Here is a 21,572-nt window from a genome sequence, read left to right on the forward strand (position 1 = left end):
ACACAGCCAAGTTAGGCACTTAGGCTCCCTATACAAAGCAATGGGAGAGAGAGGCCTAACAATGTACTCCTCAAAAGCCAAGCAGAGCGCTGCCTAAACTAGCCAGTGGGAGAAGGATGTGTGTGCTAAGCCCCGGCTCACGCTCAGAGATTGATTAGGGAGCCACAAACAGGCATCTGTCCGCAGGATTTGGATGGCTTAGGTGCTCACGGTGTTTCTTGTGGGCCTGAGTCAGGCACCTGCCTCACTCCACACAAAACAGCCAGAGGAGGGTGCCCACCTCAAAACATTTACCCTTGTAGTTTGAGCGCTCACCTGGCATGTGGGGTAATTAGGTTCAAGTCCTGCCACCTCTGCCAGAGGGGGGGAAAGGATTTAAACGGGAGTCTTCCACATCTCGAGTAGTGTGTCACCACTGAGTTTATGATGTGGGGCTTCCTTAGTCTCTCCTATTGAAGCTGTGACTAATGAACGAGTGATCAGAACAGGGGTTGTGTACCCAGAGTCTCTCACCTCCCATGTGGATGACCTAACCCCTGGGTTACAAAGTCATTCTCTGGCACTTTCTCTTGCTGGCCCAATGACTAGTTAAATATTTATGGTCAGTGGAAGTCATTGGGCCAGAGAGAGTGAGAATGCGTCTGTAATCCAGTGGTTAGGGTGCCCACCTTGAGGTGGGCATCCTCCTCCAATTCCTCTTGCATTATTTATCCACAATGGAACAGGTTCATCAGGAGAGACTGAGGGCATCCCACAGCCCAGTGCTTAGAGAGCTCGTCTGAGATGTGGCATACTCCGGTTTAATGAGAGGGGGGGTGGGACTTGCACCTAGGTCTCCCTTTCCCAGGTGAGTGCCCTAACTGCTGGGCTAACAGTTATAAGGCACTCAGACGTGTGGGGGCCTGACCTGGTAGGCGTGCACCAAGCGCACTTAACAGGTCCAGTCCCATGCAAAATCTATCGTCCGCTGTTTCATGAATCGCTCCGGGGTGTAGGCGGGAGATAGGTGTCCGGGTGCTTAGAGGGAGGCAGCAGTACTCATGCCCAGAGGCGGAAACATAGGCACCTAGAGAATGTTCACTCTGGAAAACTTAAGTGCTGAGGGAGTTTAGATGCCTACAGTGTTTGGTGGGAGCTGTGTGGCTCCCAGTGGACCCAAAATTTAGGTGCCTAAAACAGGGGCTCAGTGCGTGAGTATTTTCATGAATCCCTCCACTAATTCCTGTTGACATCAATTGGCATTAGGCACCTAAATACCTTTGAGGCTTTGTGCCTAAGACCTTCTAAGGCCATTACGTCCCAAATCTTGCTAATCCAGATGGCTGCAAATGGTTCATTATTGACGGCTCTTCACAGAGTAAGGGGTCTGCAATTAGGTGATTCGTGGTCTTCAGGAAGAGGAACTTTTTCTACCTACCAAATAGCATCATGCATTTGAGAAAGCTGGAACCATCTTTAAGATTTTTTTTCTTTTCATAGTCCAGCTGGCATGTAGCCAAGAGCAGCACAAATTTCCCAGTTCCAATTACAATCACACTGTAAAAGCTAAAAAAAAAAAGGCTTTCAAGTGAGTAGCCTGGTCCATGCACTACAAGGAGCTATTGTGGCAGTGGGATATACGAACATATTTCACGTTTGTACAATTAACAACTCTGATGACAAAGAATGTTATAAATCAGTAATCTTGGAGATTTCGCATTAATTATTGTGATTTCTTTCATGCATCCCAATAATAAGCAAATCTACATACGCTTTGCCAATCTAGAAACAAAGGATTTTATCAGTTTTAACACATTTTGCACAGGACTCAGACAAAAAAACAGAGCCTTTGTGGTTTGTGTTATTGCAAGAACAAAATTGCATAGACTGTTTGCTGGCACTACCTGAATTCACCAAACAATGCTTTTGTCTTATCAAATAGTTCAAGTAATTCCTTAAACTGAATTTTACACACTTATGCAATTTGTACTACTTGCAAATGTTTACATGTAGTAAGTGAAAATCATAGAGCTATGAAATATTAACTATTACATAATCAACTGACTGACTAACAGTTCAGTGGTGCAAATAAATCCTTTTGATTTTTTTTTAACTCACTATATGGCTGACTTCCAAATGTCATTTCCAGAACATTTAGTTTAGCTCAAACACTTCTGTTGAAGGTAAAATTTTAATTGTGCTCTTTTGCTTTTTTTTCCTTACAATCTAGAATTCTGGATGCAAACGTGTTTCCCAGATTACGGCGATTGTTTTTAAAATCTTGGAAACTCTGCTACAAAACAATATAAAATTCAGTGAGAATAGCCAGAGAAAATGTGACATAGGTAGGTGCTTTATTGACAGACATGACTGTATTCCTGGCAAGTTGAATACCGACCAGCTGCTGAGAAGTAAAGCTTTCCATCTGGACAAACACAGATCTCATAGAGTTCCTGAAATTTAGCAGATCCACCCCTTGTCCCTTCAGGCAATTTGGGCAGCCGCACAGTTTCAGCATCAAGCAGAAGCTGTATGGGAGAAAGCAGGACAAATGGGTTTGTTAGATGTAGCAATAACGGAGTTTAAGGGGTTAAATTTTCAAAAGCATCTAAATGACTTAGGCACTTTGACCAGATCCTCAAAGATATTTAGGTATCTAAATCCTATTGGCAGTGGGAGTTAGGCACCAAGGCCCAGCTGCACAAAGATACTTAGGCACCTAAATCTGGGGTTAGGGGCCTAAGTCCCAGTTTTAGGCTCCCCTGCAATTCACTGAACCCTGTGTACACCTAACCTCACTTGGGGCCTAAGATCTTGTAATCAGAGTTCCCTCAGCATCTACGTTCCTGTCTCTGGGCATATGTACTGCTGCCTCACTCTAAGCATCCGGGCACCTGTCTGCTGACCAATTCCCAGAGAGCAATTCACAAACCAGGGAAGACAGACATTTGCTCACCTAGCTCACGTGTGTGGCCCAATCTGGTAGGCATGCTCAGAGGCTGTCTACCAGATCAGGTCTCTCAGGTAAATTCACACAAAACAGCCGGCTGAGAGCATGGGGAAAGGAAGAAGGAAAAGGACTCCTAACAACTTTTAGCCCAGTGGTTAGGTTTCTCACCTGGGATGTGGGAGGGCCTCAATCCAACTCCCCTTTCTACCTGATGAAAAGAAAGGATTTGAACAGGGATCAGCCAATTTTCAGGTTGCTCTCATCACTGGGCTATGGGATATTCTGATGTGGTGTTTTCTCAAGCTCTCCTGTTTACATTTCACTGTGGATAAGTAGTTAAAGAGTTATTGGGGGAGGGGAACAGAGCGAGAGAGAAAACATAAGTGTGAGAGTGACTCTATTGCCTGGTGGTTAGGGCACTCCCACCCAATGTGGGAGGCCCAGAATCCAGTCCCCCTGCTCCAAAAGAGAAGGTTACTCACCCTGTGCAGGAACTTCAAGATGGCGTCCCTATGGGTGCTCTGCTCTAGGTGTGCTTGTGCTCCATGCACCTCAGATTGGGAAATTTTAGGTAGCAGCATCTGTCTTGCCTGTGCGTGCACTCCCTGCAGTCTTGTGCCCTGAACCAAGGCTATATAGAGCTGTGTGGGCAAACCATCCTCAGTTTCTTTTCTACTGCAGAGCCTGTTGTAAAGAACTCCAAAGTAGAGGAGAGGAGGGCGGGTAGTGCAACACTAATAGGGACACAACTTGCAGAACCACAGTTACTGCACAGGGTGAGAAACCTGTTCTTCTTCGAGTAGTGTCCCTGTGGGTGCTCCACACTAGGTGACTTTTGAGCAGTACCCTCTACAAAAGGGTGGGCTTCAGCGTTGAGTCTAAGACCAAAGACATAACAGTAGAGTCAAATATGGCATCAGAAGCTGAGGCATGAGTAACTGCATAGTTCAGCAAATGTATGAATGGAGGTCCAAGTCACGGCTCTACATATTTCCATGGTGGGAACATTCTTAAGAAAGGCTACTGAAGTAGAGGGGGATCTTGTGGAGTGAGTTAATACTCTAGAGGTAGGTTGAAGCTCCTGAGACTGATAGCAGTAGGTAATTCAGCCAGATACCCATCTAGGGAGTCTTTGCTTGGAAATCAGAGATCCCTTAGTTCTGTCCACAATGGAGAGAAATAGTCTGGAAGATTTCCTAAAGGGCTTAGTCCTGTTTAGTTAAAAGGCTAATGCCCTCCCGACATCAATGTAATGTAATGTCACATCTCCTTTATCCAGGGGTGGCTTAGGGTGGAAAATTGGAAGGTGGATAGGTTGATTCATGTGGAAGTCCGAAGATACCTTTGGTAGGAACTTGGGATGCAGTCGCAGTGTGACCTTATTCTTAAAAGATGTATTGGAGCATAAGCTTTCGTGGGTGAATGCCCACTTTGTCAGATGCAACTGATCACTCTCTGGACTGTCTCCCATCTCCTCTCTCATGATGGCGGTCAAATCCATCACCCCAACCCTTGGGGTTCTTTGACTCAAGGCACAATTCATGGGGTTAGAAACAACCTGTTCTGAGGCTGTGAAGAGAGTGCTGTTACATAGCAGGAAATAATCTACTTGTGACACATATACTTAAAAGTAGATGAAATTCAAACACTGGTGTAACCTAAAATATTTTTCACCTCCATCCTCCCCATTATCCATTGTGAAGGTTTTTCCACCTAGTCGAAGGATATTTTTTACTACCCAAGGCATGGAGAGTAGTGTGTTTAAACTCTGTTTGCTTGGCAAATAAACAGTTCTGTGCCACCCTTGGAGGCAGCGCACATGAAGTCTCATGATTTATTACTATGGTGCCAACCTCCATATGTCCCAATAGCTGAAGATAGTTTCTGGCAGATGTTTGAGGGCTGACTTGTACTGTAGTGACTAAATTGATTAGAGTTATGAACCAGTGTGAAGGGAGGAATGCTTTGGCTGTTACTGCATTGAGGTAAACTTCTATGAACTCCAGAATTTGCACCAGGGTTAAGGTGGACTTTCAGGAGTTAATTGTAGTCCCAGCCTGAGAAATAGGTCTACAGCCCTCTGAGTGGCCACTGATGCTTCATTGAGGGACTGCTTTTGAGCAAGCAATCATCATAGTATGGGAAAATCAGTGATCCTTGTCTGTGAAGATAAGCCACTACCAGGGAAAGAACTTTTGGGGACACTCAGGGTGCAGACAAGAGACTGAACTGGAGCACTGTGTATTGAAAGTGCTCTTGACCCACAGTGAATTGTAGGAACCTTCTCTTATATGGAAGTAAGCGTCTTGAAGGTTGAGGGCCAAGAACCAATTCCCTGGGTCCAATGATGCAATTATTACTGCAAGAGTTATCATATTGAACCTCTGAATCTTTATAAATCTGTTGAATAATCTTAGATCTAGAATAGGTCTCCAACTGCCATTCTTTTTCGTAACAAGGAAGTACCAGGAATAAAATCCCTTCCCTCTGTGTTGCGTGGGAACAGGTTATATAGCACCCAGATTCAGAAGAGAGTTGATTTTCTGCCGCAAAATGTGTTCATCAGAGAGGTCCCTGAGGAGGGATGGGGAAGGGTGTTAGGCTCGGGGGAGGGAGGTACAGTGGATGGAATATCCTGTTGAAATGATCTCCAACACCCACTTGTCCATAGTGCTATGTTCCCAATTCTACCAGAAATGAGAAAGGTGGTCACCAAAGCAAGGAACACATGGAGATTAAGTGTGGGGATGGCAAATCAGCACCTTAACCAGCCCATCAAAATTGGTGTTTTGAAGTTGTGAGTAGTGAGGTTGATGCCTAAGAAGTAGCTGGTCTCTTCTTCTGGGACTGTTGTCTCTTATGTTAAGGTTTGTAATGTCTCTGGGAGGCAGGAAACTGGGTTGGATGAGATCTCTATGCCATCTGGGCCTTACTGAACTTTCTTTTTTGTGCAGGGGTGTAAATTCCCAGAGAGTGCAAAGTGGCTCTATAGTCTTTTAAGTTATGAAGAGATTCATCGTTTTTTTCCACAAACAACTTCAATCTGTCAAAAGGAAGGTCCTCAACTGTATTTTGGCCTTCCCTCAGAAAACCTAGGAGCTGAAGCCAGGAGGCTCCTTGTGACTACTGTCATGGAGACAGAAAGAACAGCTGTGTCAGTGGCATCCAGCGAGGCCTGCAGAGATGTTCTTGTGAGCAGTTGGCCCTGTGCAATGATCACCTGGAATTGCTCCCTCTGGTCTGTTGAAAGATGCTAATTAAAGGCATTCAGCTTTGAATAGTTAGTTTGGATGTATTTTGCCATGATAACTTGATCATTGGCAATCCTAAATTGTAAGATAGCCAATGAGTATGACTTACGGCCAAATAAATCAAGATACTTTAGGTCTCTATCATATGGAGCTGACTGCCATGTTCATTCATAGCATCAACTACGAGCAAGTTGGGGGATGGATGCAAAATAAAAATGCAGATCCCTTTGAGGGAGTGTACTATTTTTTGTCCACCCTCTTACAAGTTGCTGGTGTTGTGACTGTGGTATGCCAAATTATTTTTGCAGGGTCTAACAAGGCCTCATTAACATATAGCATGATTCAAGCAGATAAAGAAGTGTACAGAATGTCAAGTAATTTATTCTAGGACTCCTAATCTTCCTTCCAGTGGAATTTGCAAGGAGTCACCTATCCTTTTAATGAGGTCTTGGAACTGTTTAAAATCATTGGCCAAGGACAGTGGAGAAGGCAAGAAAATTTTATCTGGGAAGAGATATTACTTGTAGGGGTAGAGAGTTGCAGGTTGTAGAGATTTCTTTGTCCAATCTCACTTCCTGCTCCTCAAAGGTCTCTTGTGGATCAGGAACCCTACAGAGAAAGGCTGGTGGGGATTGTCTGTTCTTCTCCCAGCAAGAAGCATTAGGGGACCTGGAGAATTGTTGGTGGTAAGTCATCCAAGGGTCCCAGTGTGGCCACTGAGGCGGTACATAAGACATGGGAGGAGGCAACCAAGGGTATCCATACCAGCGGGTGGAGTGTGTCTCTCACAAAGATAGTCTGACTTTTTAGAGGTCTCAGGATAGAAGGTTCCTTGATAATGGAAAGGAGAGCGTTGGACAGTAATGTGGGAGACTGATGAAAAATCCCCATCATCTTCTGCCTCCTTGTCACTTCGTAGAGGTGGAGCACACATAGAGATAAGGCCGAGAGGTTCTCAGTACCGAGAATGGGTCAGTGCCAAACTGGGGACATTCAGGTGTTTCTGTTACTGCCAAGTCTGAGGAAATCAAAACTCTTGCGGTACTGTAACAGTGGATGGTACTGATGAAGTAAGTTGGGCAGAGGTAACTGTGGCAGAAGGCACCGATGGTACTGAAAATCTCATGCGCTCTGATGCATGGCCAGTAGGTGTTGGTCTGATCCTTTGCGAAGCTGAAGTGCTGGGTACCAAGGTCCTAATAGACTCTGTCAGTACCAATTCAGAAGAGCTGGTCTTCTCTCTGCTGTTCCAATCACCTGATGATACCAATCTTCCAGAGCTGGAACCCTTAGGATTCTTAGGCCTGCTGGTGGTCACAGTACCTTAAGAACCTACAGTCTTGTGGGAAACTGGTAGGTACCAAAGCAGTTGTCTGAATTGTCTGAAAAGAGAGACTGTCTCTTTGAGGTAGATTCTCTACCCAGAGGACTTAAAGTCCACTTTCTAGGGTCTTTTTAATAGGAGTCCAGAGATTTCCTCTTCAGTGCTGTAGGGCATTGCTGTGCTGAGGAAGTTGAAGTGGTTGACCTGCCCAGAGACCATTGTATGGGGGAGGAGGTCCCCCTGGCTGGGGTCAGAAGCTGGTCAGAGTGAACTCTCCATTATGAGGAGACGTAGTTTAAGTTCCTAGTTCTTTCTGGCCCTCAATTTTAATTGCAGACACAAATTACACTTTGGGGGAACATGTGACTCCCCAAGGCAGCAGACACACAAGGAGTGTCTGTCTCTGACCAGGATAGCCTCTCGGCACAAAAAGCAGCATTTACGCCCAGGAGAACCAGGCATACCCTCCTAGGGCTGAGGTTCCCCTGAGAGGAAAAACAAAAAAACAAAAAGCAAAAAATAGGTGAAAGGACAACAGTCCTTATCTTAAAAGTATAAATAAAATCTTTTAGAAGTTTTTTTTAAAAAGCTATAAAAATTATTACAGCTAACTAACATGAAGGAAATTCTAAGAACTAACATTAACTAACTAGTAAGAATGAGATACAAATACAGTCGACTTAAGTTCAACTTGGATGCTGCTGAGGCTGCGACTCAGGCCAAGGCGGTTGAGAAAGCCTGGTACCAGGCATGAGGCTGTAGTGGGCATATGCGTGGGCTGAACAGACACAGCTACCTAAAATCTCTGCTCTGAGGTGCATGGGGTGCAAGTACATCTAGAGTGGAGCACCCATAGAGATGCTACTTGAAGAAGAACTCTTTAGTTCTCCACAGTGCAGCAGCTTCAACAGGACAGATTGAGGGAGGGCCCTGGTCAGGCTATCCCATAGCTCTGTGGTTTGGGTTCTCATGTGGAAGTTGGCAGATTTGCATTGAAATCCCTTCTCCTTCTCATGTGGAGGGGGACTTGAACTGGGAGTCTCCTGCCTCTCATGTGAGTACCCTAACCACTGGGGCTAAAAGTTATGAGGCAGCACCTTCTCTTGGGCAGCACAAAAATGCCTTAGGTGCCTAACTTGAACAGAGGGTTCACAGCTGAGACTCACTATCAGGGCTAGATGCCTAAGTCCAGGCTACAGTGAGGTGTTCATCTCCAGGAGGGGCAGGGCTTAGCACACACCCCTCTTGTCAGCATCTCCCATTGGCTAGTTTAGGCACCTCTCCACTTAGGCCATGTATACACTACCATTTATGTTGGTAAATTTTTTGTCACTCGGGTATGAAAAAAGCACACACACCCCTGAGCAACATAAATTTCACCAGCATAGGTGGTAGTGTGCACAGAGCTGTGTCCGTGGGAGAGCTCATTGGGGGTGGTTTAATTATGTTGATGGGAGAGCTCTCTCCTGTCAGCATAGAGCAGGTACACGAGAGATCTTACAGTGGTGCAACTGCATTGGTACAGCTGTGCCGCTGTAAGCTCTCTAGTGGGGGAGGGATAGCTCAGTGGTTTGAGCATTAGCTTGCTAAACCCAGAGTTGTGAATTCAATCCTTGAGGGGGCCATTTAGGGATCGGGGGCAAAAGTCTGTCTGGGGATTGGTCCTGCTTTGAGCAGAGGTTTGGACTCTAGATGACCTCCGGAGGTCCTTCCAATCCTGATATTCTATGATTCTATGTAGACATAGGATTAGGATACTGGCTTTTGTGAGTTACAGTCTAAGATGCCTGTCTCTCCTCATTCATGGTAGATGGAGCCTAGGCACTTAACGCAGACTTTGTGGATCACAGTGCTGTTCCTGTGATTTTCTAAATGCCTAAAAGTTAGTGGAGTGACACTCAACATCACAACACCTAAATACCTTAGTGAATTCAAGCCTAAGTGCTTTGGAAAAATCTCACAAAGGTGCCTATCTGTAGGCACCTAAATACCTTCAAAAATCTGTCCTTTAGATCTCATTGAAAGTCAGTAGGATTTAGGCTATCCAACCCCCCGGCTCTCTGCCCCCTTACCACGCTGCCTGGAGCACCAGTGGCTGGTGGCACTACAGCTGCACCGTTGAGCAAGATCCACAAAGGGACTTAGGCATCTACCTGCCACTTTAGGAACCTAAATCCAATATACCTCTACCCCGATATAACGCTGTCCTCGGGAGCCAAAAAATCTTACCGTGTTATAGGTGAAACGGCGTTATAGCGAACTTGCTTTGATCTGCCGGAGTTCGCAGCCCCGCCTCCCGGAGCACTGCTTCACCGCGCTATATCAGAATTTGTGTTATATCGGGTCGCGTTATATCGGGGTAGAGGTGTATTTAGGAAACACTGAGATCCTCTAAACACCCACTCAGCTGCCTCTGAAGTCTGTTCCCCAGGTGCCTACGTTTTCGCCAGTGGGCATGCGCAAAACCACCTAAGTCCTAACACCACCAAGCTGCTCAGTGCCCTAGCTCTTGCTTAAGTTCCAGCGGGATACTCAAACTAGGCATTCCCTGGCCTGTCTTGCCTGTGGGGCTCAATCGGGTAGCACACCTACCAGATCAGGCCTGCATAAAATACACTGGGGATACCAAGATCAGGAATTTTTCAGGCTAAGGCATATGTGTGTTCCTGAATACCCAACAGCCAGGTGGTCACCTGAGATATGGAGACTGTTTTCAAATCCTTGCTCTGCCTCATTTGAAGTAGGGACTAGAACAGAGGTGGGCAAACTACGGCCCGCGGGCCACATCCAGCCCATGGGACTGTCCTGCCCGGCCCCTTAGTTCCTGGCCCGGGAGGCTACCCCTGGCCTCTCCCCTGCTGTCCCCTCTCCCCCGCAGCCTCAGCTTGCTCGCTCCACTGCTGGCGCAATGCTCTGGGCAGCGGGGCTGTGAGCTCCTGGGGCAGCGCAGCTGCAGAGCCTGGCCTGACCCGGTGCTCTGAGCTGTGTGGTGGCAGCGGCGGTGGCGGCGTGGCCTGGTTCCAGCCAGACGGTGCAGCTGTAGTGCCGCCAGCCACCGGTGCTCCAGGCAGCGTGGTAAGGGGCCAGGGAGCAGGGGGGTTGGATAGAGGGCAGGGGAGTTTGGGGTGGTGGTCAAGAATGAGAGGAGAGGTTGGATGGGGCGGCGGAGGTCCGGGGGCGGTCAGGGGCCAGGGAGCGGGGTTGTGTGAATGGGGCAGGGTTCCCAGTGGGGCCATCAGGGAACAGGGGTGGTTGGATGGGGCAGGAGTCCCGGGGAGGGTGGGGTGGAGGAGACATTTAGGAGGTGGGGGCCGGGCCACGACCCCCTCCCCTAACCGGCCCTCCATACAACTTACGAAACCCGATGCAGCCCTCAGGCCAAAAAGTTTGCCTGCCCCTGGACTACACCATAGGTCTCCCATATCATAAATGAGGACCCTAATCACCAGACTGTAGGATATTCTGGGCTGTAGAAATTGTTCCACTATGTACAAATACTTTAATACTCATTGGGGCAGAGAGAGAAAGCGCGAGAATGAATGCTAAGGTCTCTCACCTAGGAGACCAGTGGTCCAGTCCCTGCTCCAATGAATATGTATTTTATCAGTGCTTAATTTGTGGCTGGGGCACCTCTAGGCTTGGCAGTTCATCACCCCGGCACCTCTGGGCTTGCTGCATCAGTTTATTAAAGTAAAAAAAATATTGCTTTAGCCCTAGCACCTTATTCCTTGAGCCCGGGCACCTCTTTCATTACAAATTAAGCACTGTCATTTATACATAGAGGATCTGGTTCAACAGGAGAGATTGCAAAAATCCCACCCCTGACAGTCTGGTGGTGAAGGCATTCACCTAAGAGATAGGAGACCTGCATTCAAGCTGGAAAACAGGGAATCACACCTAGGTTTTTCCACCTCCCAGGTGAGTGCCCCTACCAGTGGGCTACTGAGTATAAAGGTGGACACCACCACCCCTTTAGTCTTTCACTAGAAAGGACTGACTTGTCTTAGGCACTTAATTCCTTTAAGATTTTTCTCCTAGAGTCTTTTCTTGCTTCCACTGAAATCAATGGCTAAAGTCAACTGACTTCAACGGGAGCCGGACATCTGTCCTCTTGCATTTCAGTATGTATTAGGTTATCACTTTACCTCTCATGTTCCAGAACTACAGAAACTGAATGGAACAAAGCAGAGCACTCACTTAAAAAATAAATAAATAAAATAAATAAAAAAAAATAATCACTGTGCTAGGATAGAAGTGACTTCTTAGCATTTTTTAAACTCTTTCAACACCATCTAATTTTACATTATTATTTAATCCTTGCCCTGTAAACAAATGTATTATTATGGCATCATTATCTGGAACTATCAGTGTATTTGCTAAAACCTGAACAATTATAATACAGTCACTTTAAAATGACTTAATGACATTGATGGCAATATTAAACGGCATCAATATAAACCACAATAATAAAAATATCATTGATCATACTCACCACTCCCTCACTGCTATGCAATTTGATATCCATCTGAGAGAGAGCTTCAATATTGCCAGCTTGTGCTTTAATATTAATCCCTTTTGGTGCATCCATGCTCAAAGACCGAGTTGGTGATTCCAATCTGAAAGCAAGTAGAGGAAATCTGGCTGTAGCATATTCTTAAAAAGTTTCTTTATTTTATTAAAAAAAAACACCTTTGAACTTATAAAACATTCTGAGATAGTGATGTGAGGAATTCTATAAAAGATGCTAGGTTCCTATTTCTTTATGCAGACTTGAAACAGTGGGTAGTTGTTTCAAAACCAACAGAGTATCCTCTATGACAGTGCAGAAAGAACTCAAGATCATACTATATGGTGCTTTAGGCACAAACACTGCAATTTACATTTCTAAGGTGTAGTTTTCAGTGAGACCATAATTGTTCTGATACAAATATTCATATTTGAAAATGCATTTTTATAATCTTTATTTTTACTTGATATAAACCAAAACATTCTAAACACAGTTGGTGAAATCCTAACCCATTTAAGTTTTGCCATTGACTTAAATGGGGCTAGGATTTCAGGATTTCACTCAGTACATTTATATGCATGCTGTAAGTAGCCTAACATTTGAAAGCTACGACCACTAACCTTGTCTGGAAAATACTTGAAATTAATCTGCCGAAAATACTCAGAAATAGCTAAAAGTAATAAAGTTAAAGTCTAACATACACTGAGCATATTATATAACAGGTTTCAGAGTAGCAGCAACAGTACCTTTGCAAACACAGTTGTGCCACAAGGTGGCAGAAAGGGACCATGTTAGCTGAATGATTGCTTCCTTGTCTCAGCTACGTGGAATTAATGGGGTTCTGTTTGTAAAAGAGATCAGGATTTTTCCCACTTTTGGATATTTGGCATTATTTACAAAATTAAACAAGAAGATCAGAAACAATAATTAGGTTTGGTTTCAAGCAATGATTTCCATTTACTCATTAAAAATCCAAATCAAAACCCATTGCAATAAGATATGTATGTATTTTGCTTCTTTCTGTGATTACCTAGTTAGGACCAGGTCATGTGAGAGCATCAGTACCTTTCAAGATCATACCCTAGTGCACTGTCTTTTACACCCTTGCATTATTAGCTAGTTCTGCTTGATAACAGACCCAATGCTAGGCCCTCAGCCGTAGTTACACTGGATTATACTGAACACAACTCTTCCTGCCTGTGTCCTTTAAAAAATAGTCTGTTTTAAAGCAAATGAATAATATAATGGCTCTGGTAGTTTCTTAACTAGTTTATTCCCTTAGGGTTGTAAACAGGAAAAAGAATTGAAATATTGTTCTTATTTGCACTGTTATTTTTTTTTCCCCAAACAAATTATTTCAATAATAAAGGCCTCTCACCTTCCTGATGGGGAGCAAAGTGTCTCTCTTATAGTGGAGGGAATAAGGAAAGATCTCTTTTCCCTACCTGATAGGCTAGAGAGCCTGTGGGGGTGAAGAAAAGGAGAAGGGTTTCTCAGAATGACTGGGAGTTGACTTTTGTTGGAGATGAAACAGGCCCCCACTGGCCTTGGCAATTTGTTCAGTACCCTGCTGGATGAGTGGGGTGAACTGGCTGCCATCAACCTCCCCACAAAAATCTCTGTATGACAGAACCTGATAGTCCATATCTACCTCCTGTGTAGCTTATATTAAAGACAGACACTATAAGGTAGAGGAAGTAGGTCAATCAGCAGTCATTACAACTGCATAGCATAGTGACCTTTTCCATTCTGTACACTCCCTGTGTAAACCTGTGGTCTGCAGCTTTAGAGGGAAGAAGCTCTCTGCCACCAATTATTGGTGAGCCAGAGGAAGATACAGAATGAGACAGCCCTTATCTTTATGTTTATTACCCATCATCACAGTGTGAACACTTTGGTTATTTTATTTAAAATTAATTTCAGTTTGGGGTATAGGGGTAATGAAATGTTATTATAAGAACAAAGGAACATAAGAATGGCTATACTGGGCCAGACCAATAGTCCATCTAGCTCAGGATCCTGTCTTCTGACAGTCACCAGCGCCAGATGCTTCAGAGGGAATAAACAGAACAGGGCAAATAACGAGTGATCCATCCTGTCGTCCAGTCCCAGCTGCTGACAGTCAGAGGTTTAGGGAGCATGGGGTTGCTTCCTGTGTGACACAAGGGCAACAGAACTGTATTTAATATGCCCTGAGTGAGTAGCTACCCTAACCAAAATCTCAGTCTTACAATGCTGGGTACTGGTGCTTAGAAAGAAAAGGGTAAGAAAAGTGTTGCATGCATATGTACACCCACACTACCTACCTCTACCACTATGATGTGCATCTCCACAATGCAGTGATAGAGATGAGTGAAACTGGTAAGGACTTGTCCAACCAGGCACCTTTAGAGCTGAAATGTCTATAGCTTGGTTAGGTGGTGGATTCTGAGGAACAAGACTTGGCATTGTGGTGAGAGATGGTGCCAGCAAGGTTCCCCCTATCTAGCCCTTCTAGAGTTGTATTAACTGTAGCTTGGTTAGGTGGTGGAGCCTCAAAACTAGACCACAAAAGTGCAGAGATGGCCATGCACTGAAAGACAGACAGCAGCATAACTAAAGAAAGTGGCGAAATAAGAGGTGATAACACAGAGGTTGAGGCAAGGTGTCTCTTCACAGAAGCCAGACAGCAACCTCCTCCCACCTCTCCCAACAGTTTGGATATGGACTTAGGTGTACTCTCAGACTCCACTAACCACTGAAACCAAACTGAGAATGGAGGAAAAATGGTGAGTTGGTTCATTGGATGTTCACATTGGCAGATGGAGAAACTAAAGTGGAGGACTACTGCCAAAGATAACACAGGGATGGGTGTTTTACACGGGGATGCTGCCCACTTCTTGTTTACAATGTCACCTGAAAATGAGAACAGGCATTCGCATGGCACTGTTGTAGCCGGTGTCACAAGATATTTATGTGCCAGATGCGCTAAAGATTCATATGTCCCTTCATGCTTCAACCACCATTCCAGAGGACATGCGTCTATGCTCATGATGGGTTCTGCTCGATAACGATCCAAAGCAGTGCAGACCAATGCATGTTCGTTTTCATCATCTGAGTCAGATGCCACCAGCAAAAGGTTGATTTTCTTTTTTGGTGGCTTGGGTTCTGTAGTTTCTGCATCAGACTATTGCTCTTTTAAGACTTCTGACAGCATGAACCACACCTCATCCCTCTCAGATTTTGGAAGGCACGTCAGATTCTTTGATGCTGGAGTCTGCCAGATCACATTGGCTGGGCCCAACAAAGCCTCATTGACAAGAAGTGCGATTTTAGCTGATATGGAGGTCTGTTAATATGTCCAGCAGCTTATGTTGTAATTCTCGCACTTCCTCCAGTGGGCTTTGAAGAGTGTATGCAGTTCTATGAAACAGTTCTTGAAAATGTTTAAAATCATCATCAGATGTTGGAGGTGATGGCATGATTGCTTCATCTGGTGAGGATGAGATGTTGGCAGGTGGTGTAACCTCTTTCTCCAGTTCTTAATTGTGGTCCTCTATAAAGTTTCTACCTCAGGTTTGAGAGGCCTGGATATTGATGAGGATGGAGAGTGCTGTGTTGGTCCCTTTGATTAATGGGTGGTTTAGCAAAGTGTTGCCTGTACACAACCCAAGGTTCCCAGTGTGGAGGGATAGGCATATGGCGTGGCTTCCACAGGTGCCTGTACCAAGATCCTGTGTCAGTTCTGGTCTCCTGATACCGAGGGTATGTGTAAGGTACACATTGTACAGCCCCCCTGGTATGGGGGGGGGGTACATGGTGCAATTGAGTAAACCTCTTCATCTTCCTCTTCCTCCTTGCTGGAAAAGGGGGGCTGGTTCTAGATAGTGATGGAAATCAGTGCCGTATCAGTTGCATCTCCAGGAGAGAGATATGTACCACTGAAAGCTCCGTGCGGAGGAACAGTGAGTCTGGGATTTCAGAGATGGTCAGGTCTCTCGGGAACCTGAATTCTTTTAGTACTGGCATCAACATCATAAATGCCATGGGTTGTGCTTGCATCAGTGTTGTGGAAGGTCTGGGCATCGGTGCAGACGTTGCTTGTGCCGGCAGTGACGAGCTCAGTTTGCATTCTCCCAATTAACCAGTAGGTGGTTCCGAAGGCTTCATTGGTGTTGAAGCACTTGATACCATAGGTTTAGTTGGAGCAGCCGGTGCCAACTGTGCAGCTTTGGGCCTTTCTTCGCTGGTATCATGTGACGGTACCATCTTGCATGGTCCTGTCCTCTTAGGGTCCTTGGACTTATCAGTAGTGCCAGTACTGGAGGTCTCTGGGTGGTCACTGGAGCTAAGTCTCTCTGTGGAAAATGTTGAGGCTACTGACCTTGTAGGGGACTCTTTTTTGTGATGGCTCCTTGATAGGTGAGCTCAGGGTTCATTTCTTGCCATCTTTGTGAGAGACCGTGGCCTTTCTCTTTACAGCTCGCGGCAAGTGCGGGGCGGCAGTTGACAGTGCCGGTGGCAACTGTTGCACAGGACAGGTATTGGGGCCAGGGTCTGAGTCTGGCCACAATGCACTGTTCATCATTAAAATTTTTAGCTTCAGGTTATGGTTCTTTCAGGTCCATGCCTTTAAGTTGAGGCAATCCGTGTACTTCTGTGGTATTTGCCCCTCTCCTAAGCAACAAATGTACCATGATTGGCTGTTGCTTACAGGGATGGTCTCATAGCAGGTGAGGCACCTATTAAACCTGGGGAATCTTGGCATAGCCCCATGTAAGGGGGAACTTCCCTGTAGGGAAGAACATAGAAAAAAAAATACTATTCTAACCTAAGGAGTAACAAGGAGGAAAGAATTTTTTTTCAGGAGGGAAAAACTAAGAAATGGAAATGAGTATCAAGTATAAACTTTTAACAAAAACACTAACACTACTAAAGGCAGTAAAGACTTTCCTATGAAGGGCTTTGCTAGAGATTCTGTCCCTTGCGAAGGGCGGTTGAGAAGGAACTGAGGGCAGTTGGACCGAACAGTGTTATATAGTTGCTGGTCACAGCGCGAAATGGGGAGGATTTCCCCATCACCCCAACAGGCACTGCTATCGAAGATCTCTGATCCTACACTCAGGGACACAAGTGCACCTAAAGTAGAGTATTCATAGGGACACTGCTCAAAGAAAAATTAGTTTTTCCCATACTTGTTGAGGACTGGGGGTGGGGCACCTCAAGCTGGCGAAGTTTTGTATATTTTAGGAGCAACAACTAAGTATTTGAATCCGGCCCTTTTTGCTGTCAACACCACCTTGTAGAAAGGATACACCTGTGACAAACACACTTTTGAGACTGTTGCCTAGCTTACAAGTAGTCTTGCACAAAATACAAATGACCACAACAAAATCAACCAGTGGTTTCTCTAATTCATTATTCTGTCTTTGACCCTGATAAATATCAGATGCTTTAGTGGGAGGTATAAAATCCCCAGAATACACAGAATATATCATGTGCAGGGAGTAAAATTTCTTTCTGTCTCCAGCTGGTGATCAACACGCTGAAGAACAAGCATTGATAGCTCTTATAATTGTCATCTTGAATAGTGTAATTGCAGAAGCTATTTGCCTCAGGAATAGCTTATATGCTATGCAAGTAATAAACAATGAACTTTTTATCTTCTTTTGAGCTATTAGTAACTCATGGGAGCTCAATTTTGTGCATTGGGTAACAAACTACACTAAGTACCCATTAAGATAGCAGCTTTTTGGATGCTTAGTTACTGTAGTTTGACTTTTTCTTGATTTCATCTAGAAGAGCTGTATATAATCTTTCCTGATACCTTTTAAGAGGAACATGATGTGCATATTTGCTTCTGTTTGTTGAACCAGGGTCATTTTATATGAAAGGCAAATATTGTATTTGGAAATATTCCAGTTATGTTTGCAGTTACATATTCCAATAAAAATCAATTTATGTGAAAGAAGAAAATACACCACTACCTTGATATAATGCCACCCGATATAACACGAATTCGGATTTAACACGGTAAAGCAGTGCTCTGGGGGGGGAGGGGCAGGGCTGCGCACTCCGGTGGATCAAAGCAAGTTCAACGCGGTTTCACCTATAATGCGGTAAGATTTTTTGGCTCCAGAGAACAGCATTATATCGAGGTAGAGGTGTAATACCATGGCCCTAGTTTTAAAAAGTTTATGCACCTGCAATTATAAGGTTCAAAGATACCTCAAATCCTAAAGGCTTTGTCAATATTTAAGTTGTATCATAACTATGAATCTCTCTCTATTCTGTGTTCATCAGCATAATATCGCAGCACCTTCAACTACCAAGAGGAAGAACATGTTTGTGTGTTTGCTTATTGTAGGAAAGCTAGGTCTAAGAAGATTATTTTATATATTGAACCGAGGACAGTGTAATCTGTGGACATGTTAATATGCTCTGGGTATGAGTTCCACAGTCTCATTATTATTTTCATTTGCTGCAAAACTTTCACCAAATAATTTTGAATAACAAAAATTGTAAAAATCATATTCTGTGGCCATGGCTACCCAACATGCCAGCCTCTTCAGGGGTCACCTTAAAGAAGAATTTCTGGACAAAAGCTCCATGAAACCAGTGATATATCTGTGATACATCAATGACATTTTTATCCTTTGGACAAACAACCTAAATTTCCTCATAGATTTCCACCACAACTTCAACAACCAGCAACCATCCATAAAACTCTCTCTAGACCACTTGCATACCAGCATCAGCTTCCTGTATACCACAGTCAGCTTCAACAATGGAACCCGACAGACAACTATATACAAGAAACCCAGGTCACCACACCTACCTCCACAGTTTGAGTAACCACCTCAAACACACCAAGAAATCTGTTATCTACATCCAGGCCCTCAGATACCACAGAATATGCTCCAAGGAGAAAATCCAGGAAACACACCTTCACACACTTAAAACCGCCTTCACCAAACAAGGATGCTCTAGCAGAGACGTAGATTGCATCATGGAATGGCCCACCCATATACCCAGAGAGAACTTGCTTCAGTACAAAAAAAATAACCCTCCAACTAAACACCCATAGCTGTCACCTTCCACCCCACACTGGAACCCATATGGGGGTATCATTAAACAATTACAACCCATATTCAATGGGGGGACCACATGCAGAAAGAAATCTTTTTCCAAACCCCCTCTTCTGACCTTCAAAGAACCCCCCAACTTAGCCAAACTCATTATCAGAAGCAAGCTTTCCACAGACCAGGACATACCAATTCAAAGTGTCACCAGACTCTGCCAGAACAACAGACATATTTCCACTGCTACAATGATAAAAAAAACCCACAACACATCTTTCAAGATCCATGAGTCCTATACATGTCTATCACACCATGTGGTATACCTCATCCAGTGCCCTAAATTCCCAAACAACAACTATGTGGGTGAAACCAGACAATAACTACACTCTCGGATGAACTCACACAGAAAAATGATAAAAGATAAAAACAATGTATCACCATGGATGAACAATTTTTACAAAATGATAACTCCATATCTGACATCTCGGTCTTTGTCCTCAAAGGAAATGTGGACAATGCCTTCAAAAGACAAGTCTGGGATCTTAAATGCATAACTTTTCTAGAAACTAAAAATCATGTTCTTAATAAAGACACTGGATTTATGGTTTACTACAACAATCTGTAATCCCCTAACCCTGCCCCCTCTTCACCTTTTTGTACTATGACTGTAGAGGTGTTAATGGGTCACTTCACCTTGAATGGTCCCTTAGAATATGTGTTAACTACTACTGCTAAAAAATTTGTTCCACCTTGTATTTAGTTCTAAGGCCTTGGCTACACTGGCAATTCACAGCGCTGCACTTGCTGCGCTCAGGGGTGTGAAAAAACACCCCCCCTGAGCGCAGCGCGTGCAGCGCTGTAAAGCGCCAGTGTAATCAGCGCCTGCAGCGCTGCACGCTCGCTCGCAGCGCTGCAAGCTATTCCCCTCGGAGAGGTGGAGTACTTGCAGCGCTGTGAGAGAGCTCTCGCAGCGCTGGCGGCGCGACTACACTCGTGCTTCACAACACTGTCGCGGCAGCGCTGTGAATCCGCGAGTGTAGCCAAGGCCTAACACTCTGAGTACCTTTCCCAGACGTGAAGAAGAGCTCTGTATAGCTTGAAAGCTTGTCTCTTTCATCAACAGAAGTTGCTCCCAATCCTTTAATCATTCTCTTGGTCCTTTTTATCAACATGATAACCCAACATGCAAAAAAGAAAAAGAAAATATGCTATATGAGACCTAATTCATCGTTTTCTTTGGCTGCTTTAAAAGATTCAGAATCTCTCAACTTTCACTTGAAGTAACAATTCCTAATGAAATGAAAGATTCAAGCTAGTTTAACTTTAATCATTTCTGAGAATATCCCAGTTAGAATTCACTATTGTTGATTCTGTTCCAGCTTCTTAGGTCTTCAGGTTGTATTACGATTTATTGTTTTTCTTTGTACATGATACATAGCTATAGACTATACCTCCATGGACTAATATACTTTTTACTACAAAAAATATTTTCTTAACCCAAAGCTAATCAGTAAGTGAGAGAAGGAGAGATCATGAGCACAACCTCATATTCAAAAGCAGACAGCTCTCTAATAGACATATCACTAGCAACAGGTGTTTCATTCATCTAGCAGCAACTTAACCACCTTGATATTTATACAAAAATCAGGAGTTATTCAAGCTTGAAAAATACTGCAGAATATTGCATGAATATTCAGCTCCAATTTCTGAAGATAATTCTTTTCTGTCATTCCTATTTATATGAGCTTTCCTTCACCATTTACACATTTTTTTTTTTTTTTACTGCCTGTCTCGTCATGGAAATAAAGTTTCAAGGTTGTATATTATTATTGATTATTATTTTGAGTCACCAAAAAGCAAACCTGCTAATTACATCCCAAACAAAGACATGGCCTCTTGCCCTGAAGAGCTAACAAAGTACATGTGAATGACATAAGAGGGAGGTTGATGAACACAAAGAGGACAATGATTCCATGATCTGTTTTGTTTTCCTCTCTGCACTTTGTATATTAGCAGCAGAAATGCGTGTGCACTCAACCAATCAGAACAGTGACACCATATGACTTCTAGCTAATCACAAGTAGACACCACTGTTCTAATAGTGGACATTGGAAGACTGCAGAGTTGCTTGATCAATCCATTGTTTAAAAATATCAAGTAATGTCTATTATTTAAAGTAATGTGAGGAGATCAATCTGCTTGTGATGTCCTTTAACAGAAAGAGACTAAAGTCATGGATAAACTACTTGTTGACATTTTCCAACTCTACAAATTAGTATTGGAAAGTCCTATCCAATCAAGTCCCCCTCCTTTAAAAAGATTTTAAAATGCTACTGTACATTTAGACTGTTTCTACGCTACACCGTTTTGTTGGCAAAAGGCAGATTTGTCAACAAAACAGTGAAAGTGTACACACTACAGTGCTCCTCCTGCCGACAAAATTCTCCTGCTTTGCCAACAAAATAAAACCACCTCGATGACAGGCATAGAGATTTTTGTG

At 44.1% G+C, this 21,572-nt stretch overlaps 1 protein-coding gene across 3 annotated transcripts in view; it reads right to left on the reverse strand.

The window, feature by feature from the left end:
- Positions 1–2,314: 2,314 nt before the first annotated feature.
- Positions 2,315–21,572, reverse strand: part of SGCG (sarcoglycan gamma) — a 186,589-nt gene continuing 167,331 nt past the window's right edge. For all 3 annotated transcript variants that reach the window (XM_054015446.1, XM_054015447.1, XM_054015448.1), the window contains 2 exons: positions 11,997–12,120; positions 2,315–2,507 (listed from right to left, as the gene is read on the reverse strand). In XM_054015446.1, the coding sequence (XP_053871421.1) occupies positions 2,334–2,507; positions 11,997–12,120 (298 nt within the window). In that variant the 3' untranslated portion in view covers positions 2,315–2,333. The remainder of the gene's footprint in view (positions 2,508–11,996; positions 12,121–21,572) is intronic.

The sequence above is a fragment of the Malaclemys terrapin genome, chromosome 1 (genome assembly GCF_027887155.1).
Source record: "Malaclemys terrapin pileata isolate rMalTer1 chromosome 1, rMalTer1.hap1, whole genome shotgun sequence".
NCBI lineage: Eukaryota > Metazoa > Chordata > Testudines > Emydidae > Malaclemys > Malaclemys terrapin.